Here is a 17,103-nt window from a genome sequence, read left to right as displayed (position 1 = left end):
GGGATTTCTAAAGGATTATCCGTCTTAATGTTTTTACTTGGTACAGAAACAAGTCGCATCCCGGGGATGGGCTTTTACGGATAGGCTACTTTGTCCTGAGAAATCAAGTTCCCACGGGATTTTTAAAAACCTAAATCCACGCGGGCGACAGCTAGTTCTTAATATTATTAGGTATTAACATTAGCCATTCAAATTATTAAATAAAAGAGACATGGTCATTTATCATTTTATTAATCCTATTCATGAAGAAAGGCAGATTAAATAAAAATCGTTTTGCAAGTAAAAATAAATTTAATACGTTAGGTACATATTCTACGAATGTCACACACTTTCAACTAAAGTACAACATACACAGTCACGAAGATCGAGGCTTTATTTACGATTATGTCTATCAAAAATATTCTACACTTTGTAAAAACTACATGAAAAAATTTTACAATTCCATTTTTAATATTTTATAACACCAAAGATAATAAGTTATCTTTATAACAGACATAAAATAAGTAGATCGCACATAATATCACGCTCTGAGCAAAAATCAGGAAGAATGTCACATTGGCGATACACGCGTTATCGACGCGCCAAAGAAAAGCAGACAAACACATTTAGGCTGCTTTTCCATTAGCTCGGAGTAGAGCGGAGCGGAGTCTTGGACCATAGATATTAGAAATTAGTCTTACTGGCGCAAAACCAGATTATGACAACGCTTACTTCAAGCTGTCGATAAAGTGGTAGAGCACACAGACACAGATGGTTTTGGTTTTTGATTTTGATGGGCCACCTAGTAGTCCATGTCTTCAATCAAACAGATTGCTGAGGAATGACGTGATAAAATTACCACGTCATCTGTCAATAATAATTTGATTGGCCTGCGGAACATGTCTCCACTCTCCACTCCACTCCATTTAAGTGGGGAGGCAGCCTTATTCGGTGAATGCAAAAAAGACATGCTGTTATGTACGATGAACATACTTTAAAGTAATCTGTATAATTTGGGCATTATTGTATAATTAAATAGTGACGATAGTTAAATCCATGTTACATCGTTAACAATAGCGATATGCGAATAAGTTTATTACAATGTACCCAAATCCATTAAAGATACAATTTCAATCAAACGATTCGTAATTGTGTTTGCAACATTGATGTAGAGAAAAGTAGAAAATATACAACCAAAAAAGAAAAGGATAACCAAAGGTTTATCGAAAAAATAAATGCAACAAATTAATGCTAATAAATTGGACGGAAATCGAAATTACAAATACATAAGTAATTATAATAACAAACTTGTAAACTATAGAGACCATGAAATAAAACGAATTCATACAAAAATTAATTTGAACCGATTTTATCGGATGAGTTTCTTCAGAGTGCACGTCCGATGTCATATAACCAATCCGGTTCTATTGAGTACATATTATAATAATATAGGCCGGTTGTATTAATCTACAGTATAGTGTATGGTAAAGTAGTTAGTCACATCTAGAGAAAAACAGTCGAAATATTATTAAAAAGATAGTGAAATGCAATTGAAATAAGTTTTCCATATCTTTTCTTCCAGAACGATACTAAAGTGGACTTATTTCAATGCGATTTCAGGCACGTTTCCTCTGAAGCAGAGCGGAGCGGACACGTCTGGAGCGGAGCGCAGACGTGTTCAATAGATCAATCAGGTGATTATTAGATTCCGTGATAATTTTTACACGTTATTTTCGGTACGGCTTCGCTTCAATGGAAACATACTCTAAAAAACATTCTGGTTGATTTATCAACGCATAACTTAACCGCTGGGGTTAGAACATATTTGCCACTTAGATACTTTTTGACTTTTCATGAAAGCTTTTTTTATTTACAAAAAATGTAGTTAGGTTTTTGACACATTTAATTTTTTAGATTTTGTAGCGACTTTATTACAATAAATACAAATTATGTTATGAAATTCATTTGTATGTATAGTGCGTAAATTTTGAGTTCTCATTTGCCTTTTTTGGTCTATGTGTCAACTATGACAGTTGACACATACACCAAAAATAGCGAATGAGTTCTCAAAATGTATACACTATACCCATTTGAATAGTATTAACAGGGCTCTCTCCGTCACTCGCTTCATACAATCGTAGTTCCAATTTCATTTGAATATTAAGCAACCAAAGTCCATGAAATTTTGCAGACATATTCTAGAAACTAATATCTGTGTCTGTGGTGTTTTAGATTTTTCTAAAAAATGTAGTTTTAAAATTACAGGGGCTCAAAGATTTGTATGTAAATTTTTAAGACCGCGTAACTTTGAAACCGAATATTTTAACAGAAATCTGGAAAACCACAGACATTGATATTAGTTTCTAGAATATGTCTGCAAAATTTCATGGATTTTGGTTGTTTAATATTCAAATGAAATTGGAACTACGTTTGTATGAAACGAGTGACGGAGAGACCCCTCTTAATACTCATTATTATCACCGAGTATGGATTTCTTAGCACGAAATTTAAATACATATGATTACACTTCTAATAATAATTAATTTCTGTTTACAATCGCGCACGTGAACACTGAACAGGCAGTTTTTGAAGTTTCAGTGTCATTATACAATAGGTGATGGCTGCCACTTATCATGTGGATTTAGGTCTTTTAAAATCCCGCGGGAACCGTCTGTTTTCGGGATAAAAAGTAGCATATGTCTAGAATGAAAGATCTCTGCACAAAATTTCCTCAATGCGGTTAAACGAATCAGACAGACAGACACACTTTCGCCTTTGTAATATCGTAGTATGGATGAGAGTAAGCTAAACCTAAATTTCACTTACATACAAAAATTCTCACACTTGGGCTGCAGGTTTTTTAAAGCTTAAGATTTTTATTAGTATACTATCGAGACTTAAAATGAATTATATTGAGATCATTCTTATTTCTAGTTAGATTACCTATGTTTAGTTCAAACTTCAAATCGAATGAATGTTATACGGTCACATTTATAATTTAAAAAAAATTGTATTACGACTGTATTACCTACGTCTTTGATTGTTGAATATGATTGATAGTAATAATAATAAAGATGTTCGCTCATTACACACATTCGACGTCGACTCAACGCCAACTCGATTCATGTGCGACTCACGCCCGTGAAGCAAGGAAATGTGAGCTTTATATTTTAGTGTTACAGTGGAATTTTCAATAGTTAATTGAAAGAAATATACGACGCGTAGACCTCGCTTCGTACTCTTCAATAACACACTTCAATGTCGATAATTCCACCGTAAGGATCAACTAGTAACTAAGCTCATATTTCCATACTTCACCGTGAATCCAGTCCGAGTGGAATCGGCGTCGAGTCTATGTAATGTGCGAACACTTTAATAATTTTTAACATTTGGTTGAGATATAATTTTATATCTATTTTTAACATTCATAATAAACGTAAAATATACTTAGCTATCTTAAATGAAAATAAGTAATTTCAATTATTATTATTGGAACAGTAGGTACCTACAACAAAAATATTATGTTATCACAATCATACTAATGTTATTTACAGGGAAGGATTTCTAATAATATAAAAAGATAGATCTATTATATAAATTAACTGTCATTAGACTAACCTTAACAATAATTCACATCAATTATTAAAATATTATGATACATTTTTCTATTCATACTTAGTAATACATTTAGGTATAAGAATTGTACCACATGACCAATAATAATTAATTTAAGTTTTACAAAACAATAGATAACTAATTTTAGTGCAATTTAGTTAAGTTAAAATTAGTATTCAAAAATATTAAATGTCGAAAATTGAATAATTACGGAAAGAATAGCTTGAATATTAGTCTTATCAATTTAGTTTAGTTTAGGTAAATTATACCATTTTTTGCACAAAGATTTTAAAATACGTATCTACGAGCCATTAAACAGGGTAAATATGTGAATTAAAAAAAAAACTATTGTAAGTGTACGAAAACTGCAATAAATTTCGATTATCATTATGATAACCAGAAAAATTTAAAAGTTTATGTGTACACAATGAGATTGTATAGAATTTTAGTCCTATTTGATTTAGTTTTCTGCAGGTAAAGGAGTCAAATAGCCGAATAAACTGTATTATTAACTAGAAATAGGTACGTTTATGTTATGAAAATTCAGATCTTAAGAAAAATCAACAGAGGTAGGTAAGTAAACTTTATGAATTGATATATGAATGAAATTAATTTCATTAGTACCTAGGTACTACACAAGTAAAAGAAATATATTCTGTAGTTTAAGTACTTAAGTAAAATTAATTCTATAAAGAAAATAATTTTCATCCAGTAAATTCAAATTAGTCAAGAGCTAATCAAATCAACACTAAACTTTAACTAAATCTCTTTAAAAATATCATCTTACGAAATATCCTTTTTGTAAAGGATATTTTGAAATGTGACCTTAGTGATTAGTCTTTATATTTTTCATAAAAGCCAAATTTTAGTGTACTATGTGGTAGTATTTAAATAATATTTTTAATAATAGTTACATTTAGTAAACTGACATAAACTGGGATTTTACGTAAACCAAGTGCATCATGAATAAATATGTTTTGTGTCCTAAGAATTTGTCAATCAAACTGAAAATGTTTTAATATCATTTAGTTAGCCACCAATGATACGAATTTTAGTCAAAATATCACTAATTTTTGTCAATATATTAAGTATAGAATTTAACGAAATTGTTTTAATAATCACTAACGAGACTAATTTTAGTCAAAATGTCACAAATAGTTCATTTAATGTCATGTTCAACAAACCGATAGACGGTGGGGTCCCAAGGTGTTTGTATGACGACTTCACAACGGAAAATATAGGGTTGGGAGACCACTCATGGAACGTGAGTCCATCTTTAAGCACTGGGAATTGCTGGACATATGTTCTGAGGAATTCTTTGTTATGCCGGCTTCCCACGGCGCGTGGTATTGCGGACGGACACGAACTAGCGCGCACCGACGCACTGTGGGAAAACTATCGTCATTGGTAGCGCAGACATGTCGACCGAGCCTTGTGCGCGATGCGTAGCTGTCAGTGGTCGTCAGCCGTACGTGATATTCCGCAGAACCACGCTCCGTGGGAATCAGGTATAAAACATGTCCAGCAGTGGACGTATGTTGGTTGAAACACTATTGGTGAATGTCATATTAAAGCTTGGTGTGCTTCACCGTGTCAGTCCAATAGTTCTGGATCGTCATCGCCTCTAACGAGTTAAGGAATGAATCGTTGTCCAGACTGTACATTTCCTCCGAGTTATCCTGGAAAAAAGACAGGAAGAATCTTAGACAGATTCAGCTTCATATTTTGGAGACGGTAGGGACTAAGGAAACAGCGAAAAGCGGTGATAAACCATTTTGTCAAAAATCGGTTTTCGACATTATCTTGACTAAGATACAGTCCAAAATTCGTTTCCGGCAAAATAACTTTTACTACAGAATAGAATAGAATAGAATAGAATAGATTTTTATTCAAATAAACTTTTACAAGTGCTTTTGAATCGTCAAATAATTTACCACTGGTTCGGAATGCCGTTCCTACCGAGAAGAACCAGCAAGAAACTCGGCGGTTGCTCTTTTCAATTGTGCAATTTACAATAATATTCTATACTATACAAGCAATTGCAGACCCGCGCATTGCTGGAGCGAGTCAAATCCATGCTTTTTTATCATTTACATAATCTTCGATTGTGTAATATGCTTTTGCCAGGAGCATACTTTTAATGGATTTTTTAAACTTTGGTAAAGGCAAGTCTAATATTGACTGTGGAATTTTATTATAAAATATTACACTCATTCCCACAAATGACTTTCCCACTTTTCTGAGGCGGAGCGTAGGAGTTGCGAGCTTATTACGATTTCTAGTTGGCCTGTCATGGAAATCACCGATTTTTTTGTAGCTGAGGATGTTTTGTCGTACAAAAATTATATTATTGTAAATGTATTGAGAAGCTACTGTAAGAATACCTATTTCCTTAAATTTCTCTCGTAGGGAATCGCGCGGTTTTAAATTATAAATTGCGCGTATTGCCCTTTTTTGTAAAACGAAAATTTTTCCAATATCTGCCGCTTTACCCCATAGCAAGATTCCGTAAGACATAATGCTGTGAAAATAGGCAAAATATACAATTTTTGCAGTTTCCACGTCAGTTATCTGTCGAATCTTTCTAACAGCGTAAGCAGCAGAGCTGAGTTTGCCAGCAAGTGTTGATATATGGGCGTTCCATTGAAGCTTTGCATCTAAAGTTATCCCCAGGAACACGGTGGTCTCCTCTACTTTCAACATATCATTATTTATCATTAATTTTATGTTATTTGTCGTCTTGGTATTGGGCAGACGGTACATTGGTACATTTCATCTTCATCCTACTAGGGATGTAAGAATTACCGACACAATAATTCTTACTAATAATTCTTACATCCCTAGTAGGATTGACATTGTTATCAATCGTTAGGTCCATTGCCGAGATATACCTATCCAGCAAAGAAATCATCAGGCCGCTGAGGGAAATTTTTAGCAGATTAGGGGGTCCTTTTTCTTTAATGGTTGATACCAGAAAACAGTTTGTTAGTGAACTTTTTGAATCATTTTGTGAGGTAAATGATATAAAAATATGCCTGCCATAGGTTGCTAGGTAACTCTATTAGAAAACATTCTTTATCCAACTTGGCTCAAGTATAGGTTGGAGCGCGATTGCCTAGAAGCCTATTCATTCTTGCCTTGAAGGTGGTTAGGTAAGTTATACGTGGCTTTAAAATATTAGCAGTGATCTTACCCGGATAGTACTGTCGTCCAGATATCCGCTCGAATCCGGATTCGAGCACTTGTCATTCAAAGTCTGTGGTTTGTTCAAGTACCTTCTACGGTACAGAATGAATGCAGTACTCCCAGCCAGCGCAGCCAGCACCAAAGCCGCGAACGATATGCCAGCTATCGCTCCAGTGTCCATACCCCCGTCACTTGTATCTATTATCCTTCTAGAACTTTCTACGTTCGGCGGGATTCTTGTTTGTAGAAACGCCGTCTCTAAAGACAATGGTTTCTCCGTCACTATTCGACTTTCAGACGCTCCTTCTAAAGTCAGATCTTCTTTGACAAAATCGGGTCTTGTTAAGTTGCGTTTCTTAGCAAATGTGGAGTTTTGAGATTCTGTCATATTTGTGTAATCTGTTACAGTTAAGTTAACATTTGTAGTGTTCTCAGGCAGTGATACAATGGAGACATTAGTGTCTGTTATGTTTATGGGGGTCCATTTTATCCTTGTCTGTATCTCAGTTGCATTATTGGATGTTACATTTGTTGGATTGTCTATTTTTGCTGTTTCTTTTTCTGTGGTATTCTTCTGCGTTATTGGGGTTGTTTTGTTTACATTAGTATTTTGTGGAGTCTTTGTGAAGTACATAGCCCTTGCTTGTCTCTCCGAGACATGGGGTTCAATTTCAAAGTCTGCATAGTGTTGCAACTCTTCAGTTTGGGGCGCTGCGAGGTTTCTTCCGGTGCTCGCTGAAAAGATAACGAGCAATAAGTATTTAAACACCAATCAGCATAAATTAACTATAATTAAGCCTTCCTAAACAGTCAAATGTACTGAAATGTGTGCCTCGGTACTGAATAATGAATATTAATTGAGTTAATTAGAGATAATTTTACGCGGTAATGTAAAGTATAGTACTTGTCTCTGCCATGAACCAACCGTTTTTCTAGGTCTATGTAATTGAGGATTATCTAATAGTTTGAAGTTCCGGTAGTATATAATTACTTCGACTTTATTGCTAGGGAAATTGCGAGTCGCATTGAGAAACTAATGATCACTGGTAACAGCGGAGGAAAGAGACCCTGAGAAAGTAGCCCGTTTTGGTCAGGCCACCGCCCTTAGCGCGAAAGGACTGTCACATTGTTACAACCTCAATACTACGGCACTCATCATCATCATAATCAAGCCATTGCCAGCGCACTACTGAGCACAAGTCTCCTGGAAAAATGTGAATGGTTTAGCCATAGTCTAGGTACCTACCACGCTGGCCAAGAGCGAATTGGCTGACTTCACACATCTTTGAGAACATTATGGAGAACTCTATGCCCGTTTCCTCACTATGTTTTCATTCGCCGTTGAAGCAGGTGATAATTAATTGCTTAAAATGCACATAACTCTGAAAAGTTAGAGGTGAAATCTCGGATCATTCCCGGATCCCCAGTTCCTTCAGAACGTCTTAAGTACTAGACTGTGACCGCTTGGTGCTACGAGAGTGCGTTTTAGTTAATAGCGAGAGGTGATACTGATAGTGATAACCAATCAGCGGTGGTTGCGATCGTCACATAGATCTCGATAAAAGGAGCAGTTGACATAATCAGTAATGAAATTTACTCGGTCCTAAAAATTTCGATATTTTAAATACATACCTGAAAAGCCAGGCTCTGACCGCACTGTTTAATATTAAATAACAATAAATTACTTAAATACAATAATGGTAGAGGTTTAACGGATTGTGCCGAATACCGCCATAAATTCAGGAAGCCCTGAGCTTTAGAAATATAAATCCCTAAAATTCCTCCATTCTACCGGTGAATTTTTCGAGTCTAATCGACCAAGTATGCATTAAATAAAATTTTACATCTGTTCATTTCAACTCATACATATTATATTTCAGCATTACAGTGCGAAATAAGCATAATGTATTATATCCCACAGAAAGACTTAAAAGCTTTTATATTTCTTACTTTGCGGACGTAATTTATTCATGTCTACTTAGTCTCAGAGGTGCTCGTACAAATGTAAAGATATTAATATCATTTTATAGCAGACTGTGACCTAGTTTATTAGGGTTCCGTACCTGAAAGATGCCTAGACCAAACGGGACCCTATAATTACTGAGCCTTCACAGTCCTTCCGTCTGTCTGTCAGCGGGCTGTATCTCTTGAACAGGTGGTGTACAGGTACAGCGTAGAACAGTGAATAGGTATAGAGATGAAATTTTACAGAATGTGTATTTCTATTACCGCTATTACAACAAATTATAAAAATTTAAAATGGCAGCCATGTAAATTTAAGAAAAAATTGAAATCACGTCATGCATTACCAAAAAAAAAAAAATGACTTTGTACGTTGACGAAAGATTTCATACGTCTTTGTTACTTGTTATCTGTCAATGTCACCATGATCCAAACTTCCTCCTCCCTGTGTTGGAGCCGATGCGCATAGAAATTTTCATGGCTGTCGTCCATGTTATGCTTGGACCAATGATTTCTGACCATTAAGGTCTTATGTTCTTCAATTACGAGATTCCGCGTCAATAAATATTATTATTTGTCTAGCAATATTTCTTTTATTTCAAAAGTTACCAATTAGCCCATTCGACGAAAGAGACTGGCAAGTTTCGACTTCAGAGGTCGTTAAAAGCGTAAATCGTGTAATATTTTCCACAACTTTCATGTCGAGACTTATTTACTGGCGGCCGAGGAAAAGCAATTCAATAAATCAATGGAACACGACTCGCCTCTAGAGTCTAGGTTTTTTAGGGTTCCGTAACCGAAGGTACCAACGGGACCCTATTACTAAGCTTTGCGTCGTTTACAGATTAATGGGAAACTTTGGAGCCATAATGGAGCACTAGAGTAGTGAAGCTTTATAATTTATTGCACGTGGCAATAGCGACCATGGCAAATATATAACGTCCATTTGATGCATAATATCGCCGTTCAACTGGCACCGAACACATATTATTTGGGACGTGAACGGATCTGCACAGCCTACTGCCAGAGCAATCGGCCAATCTCACCACGCCCAATGTCAGGGTCACTGGTGGTTAGGCAATTTTCTTAAAGAAATCTAGGAACCTTTTTCCTAGGCAATTTTTCCAAGACCGTGGCAATGTATAACGTCCATTTGATGCATAATATCGCCGTTCAACTGGCACCGAACACATATTATTTGGGACGTGAACGGATCTGCACAGCCTACTGCCAGAGCAATTGGCCAATCTTATCACGCCCAATGTCAAGGTCACTGGTGGATAGGCAATTTTCTTAAAGAAATCTAGGAACCTATTTCCTAAGTAATTTCTTAGAAATCTAGGAAATAGGAATAACGAGTGATCTTGTACATAATTTTTATGTTGATCGAACAAACATCAAATCGCGTGTTACTAGTAAAAACATTTTAACATAAATCTCGCATAAACCATCAATGCGCGTATAAAATAAACCAATAAAATAGCGTGCTCCAAAATTCGCGCGTATTGAATGACGTCTGAACTGAATCACGTATGAATAACCAAGAAATATCGATTCGGTATCGATATCCATAATTACTTGTGACCCCCTACAAGGGCGGAAACAAATTATCGGACGCGGCTGACGGACGCGACTTATTTATCGCGACGTATATACTTTATCTTGATAATACAAGTGTAAATTAAAAATTTATAACACCCCCGACAAGTGAAGGTTACAGTAATAACTAGAAAAGAGCTGATAACTTTCAAACGGCTGAACCGATTTTCTTCGATTATAGCTAAGAACACCCTCGATCAAGCCACCTTTCAAACAAAAACAACTAAATTAAAATCGGTTCATTAATTTAGGAGCTACGATGCCACATACAGATACACAGATACACAGACACACAGATACACACGTCAATTTTATAACACCCCTCTTTTTGGGTCGGGGGTTAATAAAAATGAATACTGAATTGTACTATTTATTTTTTATTTATTTATTTATCGGACGTAAGTAGCGGACATAACCTTGGGCCGGTCCTTGAACGCTCGGACGTCCGATAGAATTCTGACCGCTTCGTCCCAAACGACGGATAGGTGTGCACTTATCTGTCGCGGCTGTCAGCCGCGGCTTTCGGACACGTCTGAAAGTTTCTTTCTCCCTTTACTCTTTTGTTGCACTGTATTGCACGTTTGTACCTAGCCGTGTAAGCTGTGTTATGTAAATATTTTGTGTAAATGCTCAATTGAACAGTGTTTACAGTAGGTACCTACAACAAATAGACAGAGGGAATAGCCACTCGGACCACACCCCAAGGTCGCACAATTAGTTCGCGTGCGAGTAATTACGTTTCAGGCGAAATAGGGTTGTCACTTCCACATTCATTTTGTTGATAACTTGTATATATTTATTTAAAAAAATTAAAATATTTGACACTACTTCTTAATTTGCCTTTTATTTTTCAATTCAATTCATTTATTTATTCCGACAACAGGATCCATTTTAGTGTTAGTAACAATAAAAACTTAATTACTATAGTACTTAAGCACTAAGTAGTTAGTAACAATACTTAATCACTATGTTAGATTTAGTCCTCTGCATGAGTTTTTCCCATCACTAAAGTTTCACTAATCACTAAGTTTATGGTATGAGTTTAAACTTTTAAAGTAATAAATTCACTTTATCACATATTCTTGTTCAGATACAATGATGTACCATGCTAAGTTATTCTATACGTTTACAGTAATTATTTAATTTTTTTATCAGAAAGTTGACAACCCTATTAAGAGCTTCGTCCTCGAAACGTAAACGAAGTTTGGATTTATTTGCACTATTGAATATACATGCAATTTTGTGAATACATAATTGAATTCCGTTGCTCTTTGCTCGACTATCAATAGTAAATACATGAGTTTCTCTATTAGTATATCTATTACCTAGTATGTTGCTTATTTATTTATATTTAACTTGATAATAGCCGCGACTTTGGCCACATGGATATAGGTTTTTGAATCCCGCGGGAACTGTTTGATTTTCCGGGATCAAAAGGAGCCTTTGTAAAAACATCTCCATTCCTTTCAGCTTAATACCTCGAGTAGTTTTTGCGTGAAAGAGTCACAACCACACATACGCTCATACACACATACAATCTTTCACCTTTATTATATTACTGTGATTCTTATTTTTAACCTCCGACCCAAAAAGAGGGGTGTTATAAGTTTGACGTGTGTATCTGTGTAGGTATCTGTCTGTGGCATCGTAGCTCCTAAACTAATGAACCGATTTTAATTTAGTTTTTTTTTTTGTTTGAAAGTTGGCTTGATCGAGAGTGTTCTTAGCTATAATCCAAGAAAATCGGTTCAGCCGTTTGAAAGTTATTAGCTCTGTTTAAGTTACTGTAACCATCACTTGTCGGGGGTGTTATAAATTTTTGATTTACACTTGTTGAACTTTAGCTACGATCTTGGTCAACTTAATCGATTAGACTAAAGTTATAATAATAATAGACAGCCTTTTCATAGTGCGGTGTAGTCATGATATACAGAACTATTACTTTTATAAAATAACACCTGCTTCTATCTAAAAACTATAAATTAGCAACTGCTAATGTAATGTAAGTACTTCTACACGGGTATTCAATTATGTGTAATCCTATCTGCAGTCGTACGCACGTTTCACATCACGTTAATCTGCTTAGGGGTGAATCCTTCAGCGGAAGCCCTGTAAGGCGCTTAGCACCCCGCGCTCACCCCGGTTGGCCTTTTACACCCACCCAATAGGGATGTTACATAAGACACGATGTATAAGTCTGCTTCCACTACAAGTGACCTTATTTGCTGTTTTTTTGCTAGCCCTTTACTGCAATCTCACCTGATGGTTAGTGATGATATAGTCTAAGATGGAAACGGGAAGGAGTATGGCAGTTTTTCATTAAACCCATACTACCCCTTTGGTTTCTACACGGCATCATACAGGAACGCTAAATCACTTAGCGGCACGGCTTTGCCGGTACGGTGGTAACTAGCTCCGGCCGAAGCCTCTTACCAGACCAGACCAGAAATTATCAAATTCCAAACCCCTGCCGGGAATCGCAATCGGGACCTCCCATTTCCGGCTTTTAAACCGTGACAGTCTAGTGGTTAAGACGTCCGACTCGTATTCGTGAGGTTGGGGATGCGATACCAGACACGCAACTTTTCGGAGTTATGTGCGTTTTTGATATCACTTGCTCCAACGGGGAAGGGAAACATTGTGAGGAAATGTCATGCTTGAGACTCTCCATAATGTTCTAAAAGGTGTGTGAAGTCACTGAGCATGGGTCTCCTTTCAGAATGAGAAGGGGTTTGGCCAGTCTTCCACGGTGGCACAGTGCGAATTGGCAGACTTGTATACTTACCTAACATTATATGCGTTGTAGCAAGTCACGTTTCGCGTCTTACCTTTAAGGGTCTTATACGCTAAACATGCTCACGAATTACCTTTGTTTAACGTAATAAACAGAAATATTTTGAGAAACAAAAAATAGTGTAGCAAGTTTAAAAGGTTGATCTTCTTTGAGAGCCTTTCGGATTTGACGAAAATACCTTATTTATCCAAAGAAAAAATGAAACACATTGCTAAAATCACGAAAAATCAACCAAAACGCCTTGTAAAGTTACCGTAAATATGATTTGTCTACTGCAGTAAACACGAAACAAAAATCCTTTTTACAAATGAAAGAAATTGAAGTAGAATTGGCCTATCTTATTTTAGACTTTTGTGCTGTCATTATTTAATGAAAAACATTCAAGCGTTCCAAGAATTTCAACAAAAATTCTCCATACAAAATCGTATGGGGATTTGCGATACAAAATCTCACTGTTATAACAGGAAGCGCACGGGCCGAAATTTCACTCTGCCGACGGCCTTCGAAGGGGGACTACGCTTCTCGCCGCCAGTTCTACTTTTACGCGGGAATCGTGAACTTCAAATCGTACACGCAAAAACAATAAGTAAAATATAGCAAGTTTAAAAAAGTAGATTTAAGTCGATTAAATTAACTATTTGCTGTAAATAAATTTTGGCATTTAGTTATCGGTCGGTTTTTAGGATTCCGTCAAAAAACAGTTTCGTTATCAGTAAAATTTGCTATAATTTTAAAAACCCAAAATGGCCGCCGCTCCAATTTGTCATTTTCACACTATGGGTGTCGTTTTCAACTTTTTAGGGGTGACAAAGAACGAATATCATATTATTTTTGAAATCCGAAATGGCCGCCGCAAAATTTTTAAATTATGGGCCTCATATTCAAGGTTCAAAATTGAGTTTTATTACAAAATCATCAGCAATATAAAAAACAGAGTGCAATTTACAACAGCACTCGGAGTTCCATGTCGTGAGTCGTGACGATAAAGGTCGTACTATTTTGCTGCCACTTTTTTCTATATATCTTACGTCTTTGTTATAGTTAGGTAATTATTATCTATGCTTGCTCACTCCTGATTTTTTTACCAAAAAAAATAAATTATTATTATACTTATTACTTGCAAAACCTCAAAATTTCGTCCGCGTGGGTTGTATCCAGTTTGAGTCGGAGTCTCACTGACGCGCGCGCGTCAAAACGTAAGCGCGCTAGTGGATGGATACTTGCCTACTTAGACTAAGATACCTACGATCGACATCGGCCGGCAGCGAATAGCCCCGTTAACTTAAATGTCAGCCTATAGGAACAACGAAATGTCGAAGTTTTACGCAAAATAGTAAAAGTCGTAACTAAGAACGTAAATTACAAAGTTAGTTTGCTCGGGCCAATTTGGAAGGTAAAATTAAACCCCACCCCCATACGTACACAACTTTTTGGAAACTCTACGTTCATTCCGACTAATTTTTAACCCCCGACCCAAAAAGAGGGGTGTTATAAGTTTGACGTGTGTATCTGTGTCTTTGTGTATCTGTCTGTGGCATCGTAGCGCCTAAACGAATGAACCGATTTTAATTTAGTTTTTTTTTGTGTGAAAGGTGGCTTGATCGAGAGTGTTCTTAGCTATAATCCAAGAAAATCGGTTCAGCTGTTTGAAAGTTATTAGCTGTTTTCTAGTTACTGTAAACTTCACTTGTCGGGGGTGTTATAAATTTTTAATTTAACTTGTCTTATATTAGGTATACTTTTCAGGTTTTTGTACACAAAGGGTGCCAACGGGACCCTATTACTAAGCCACTGCTGTTCGTATGTCAGCGGGCTGTATCTCATGAAGCGTAACATGTAGAGAGTAAAAAATTTCACAGCGTGTGTATTTCTTTTGCCGCTTAGCTACAAATAATAAAAAAAACCAAAAGCAAGAACTAAAGATGCCGAATTTCACTATGCAAATTAAAAATTCAATAAAATTACATAATATTAAAGTACCAAACGAGTGGTTCGAGATGTACGTTTATACATTATGTCAGTCAGTCAATTTCTTCTTTGAAATATAGTATAGATAGTTTTTAGGTAATTCCATCTTTTTTTTTAGAGAAACAATTCGTAACGGTAATGGCCTTAGGTAAGCACAGATTCTTACCTACTATACTATAATAATAGCTACTATACTATACTATAATAAATAACTCTACTCTACTAAATCTACTGCAAATAACACTAATGGACTTGGCATCATTATTCCCAACGAAGAAATAATACTTTTTTTTGAATTACTTACCTATAACAGCGAGGAGCATTGTCACCCAGAACCAGTGCATCCACCAGTGCAGCGTCATGACGGCAGCGTGGGGACGTCTGCTCCGCCCGCCGACCTGCAACCAAATGACAAGATATTTGATCAAATGATCACAGTATTATGTTATATAGATTACTACACTCACAACGAGAATGGAAATAATAAAAAAGGTAGGTATAATATAATATTATGTGCATTTCTCAAGGTTAGCTTTTATTGCAAGGTTATTATAATGAGTAGGTACCTACTTGTATAGAAGTAAGAATTCATTTTACTTCATACGTTTATGTTTCGCTGTGTAGAAGCTAATTAGTTACAGGTCGCAAATTTTCCCAAACAATAATGTATAGCTATAATTTTTTTTAAGACTAGGATCAATATAAATAGCTGACATGTATAGTGCCTAACTGCTTGAGGCGATTCACTTAGCCCCGGCTCTAAAAACACTAAAATTTCTCCCTGGCGCCACTATGCGCCATAGCACTATAAGCGCTATGGTCTTCTTTGTGGAAGGTCTCGGGTTCGATACTTGGCAGGGTTTGGAATTTTATAATTTCTAATTCACTGGTTCACTGAGAGGCTTCGGCCGTGGCTAGTTACCGCTCTACCGGCAAAGCCGTGCCGCCAAGCAATTTAAACCAAAGGTGTTTGGGTTCATAAAAAATTGCCATACCCCCTTCCAGGTTAGCTAGCTTTCATCTTAGACTGCAGTGCATCATCACTTACCACCAGGTGAGATGGCAGTCAAAGGCTGACTTGTATCTGAATTAAAAAAAAAGTGTTACGCACCAGATCTTGTTTATTTTCTAAGTCAATTAATGTTCCTGATTAGCGACCCTCAATGCGGTACTAAATAACACTAATTTACTAATTAAATCTCGGTACGTGGCATCATAACGAACAAGGCCTTGGGAACAAGACACATGCTACAATAATTATTATTTATTAACAGGTGATTAAATATAATTAAATATAAGTACTGCTATTCACTCAGAGACCATAATTTTTTTTCACATAACTACTTTTTGCGCTTGACTTTAATCACTCCAAACAGATGATGAATCCTGAGGTGCCTATCCACTCTTCTTTTGAGGGCGTGGCGTCATCTAGTGTTACAATGATATAGCATAATAAAGTATATACATAAGTATGTTTTGTTTGAAAATCTTTTGTAGCTAGAAAATCCTCTGCAACTTTTACTTTTGTATCACATGTCCAGCTCAGCTTTCATTAAAAACTGTTTGTGAAACAAAGGTGTCAGAAATCCTTTCTTCCATTGTCTAGTCCGCACTATCCTAGGTGTTGACTGTCGCATGTAGGCAGAACAACAAAGGAAAATGTTAATAATTCCGCCTGCTGAGATTAGACTCATTAGTGCGTGAATAGCACTATGGAGTTCAAAAACTAAGGCCAAGAACAAGTTAAGCGGAATTTCGCGAGCGGAAAAACGCGCGCGGAATTCCACTAAGTACGTGATAGGCAGGTCAATATTCAGTTCTTTAACTATACCCATGCAAAAAATACGTCGATCCGTTACCACGTGATTGAAGGAAAACCAACAAACTAACAAACAAACTCACTTTCGCATTTATAATATGGGTACTGGGTAGTGGTTATTTGATGTAAGTGACAATACCCGAACCGACGCGAAACGAAAAGCCCAAAGGATCTTGAAAAG

At 36.2% G+C, this 17,103-nt stretch overlaps 1 protein-coding gene across 3 annotated transcripts in view; it reads right to left on the bottom strand.

Annotated features, from left to right (window-relative positions):
* Positions 1-2,822: 2,822 nt before the first annotated feature.
* Positions 2,823-17,103, bottom strand: part of LOC123877431 — a 73,422-nt gene continuing 59,141 nt past the window's right edge. For all 3 annotated transcript variants that reach the window (XM_045924224.1, XM_045924242.1, XM_045924233.1), the window contains 3 exons: positions 15,408-15,501; positions 6,788-7,515; positions 2,823-5,273 (listed from right to left, as the gene is read on the bottom strand). In XM_045924224.1, coding sequence (XP_045780180.1) covers positions 5,163-5,273; positions 6,788-7,515; positions 15,408-15,465 — 897 coding nt within the window. In that variant the 5' untranslated portion in view covers positions 15,466-15,501 and the 3' untranslated portion in view covers positions 2,823-5,162. The remainder of the gene's footprint in view (positions 5,274-6,787; positions 7,516-15,407; positions 15,502-17,103) is intronic.

The sequence above is a fragment of the Maniola jurtina genome, chromosome 2 (assembly GCF_905333055.1).
Source record: "Maniola jurtina chromosome 2, ilManJurt1.1, whole genome shotgun sequence".
NCBI classification, from domain to species: Eukaryota; Metazoa; Arthropoda; class Insecta; order Lepidoptera; family Nymphalidae; genus Maniola; species Maniola jurtina.
This window is presented reverse-complemented; position numbering and strand designations above follow the sequence as displayed.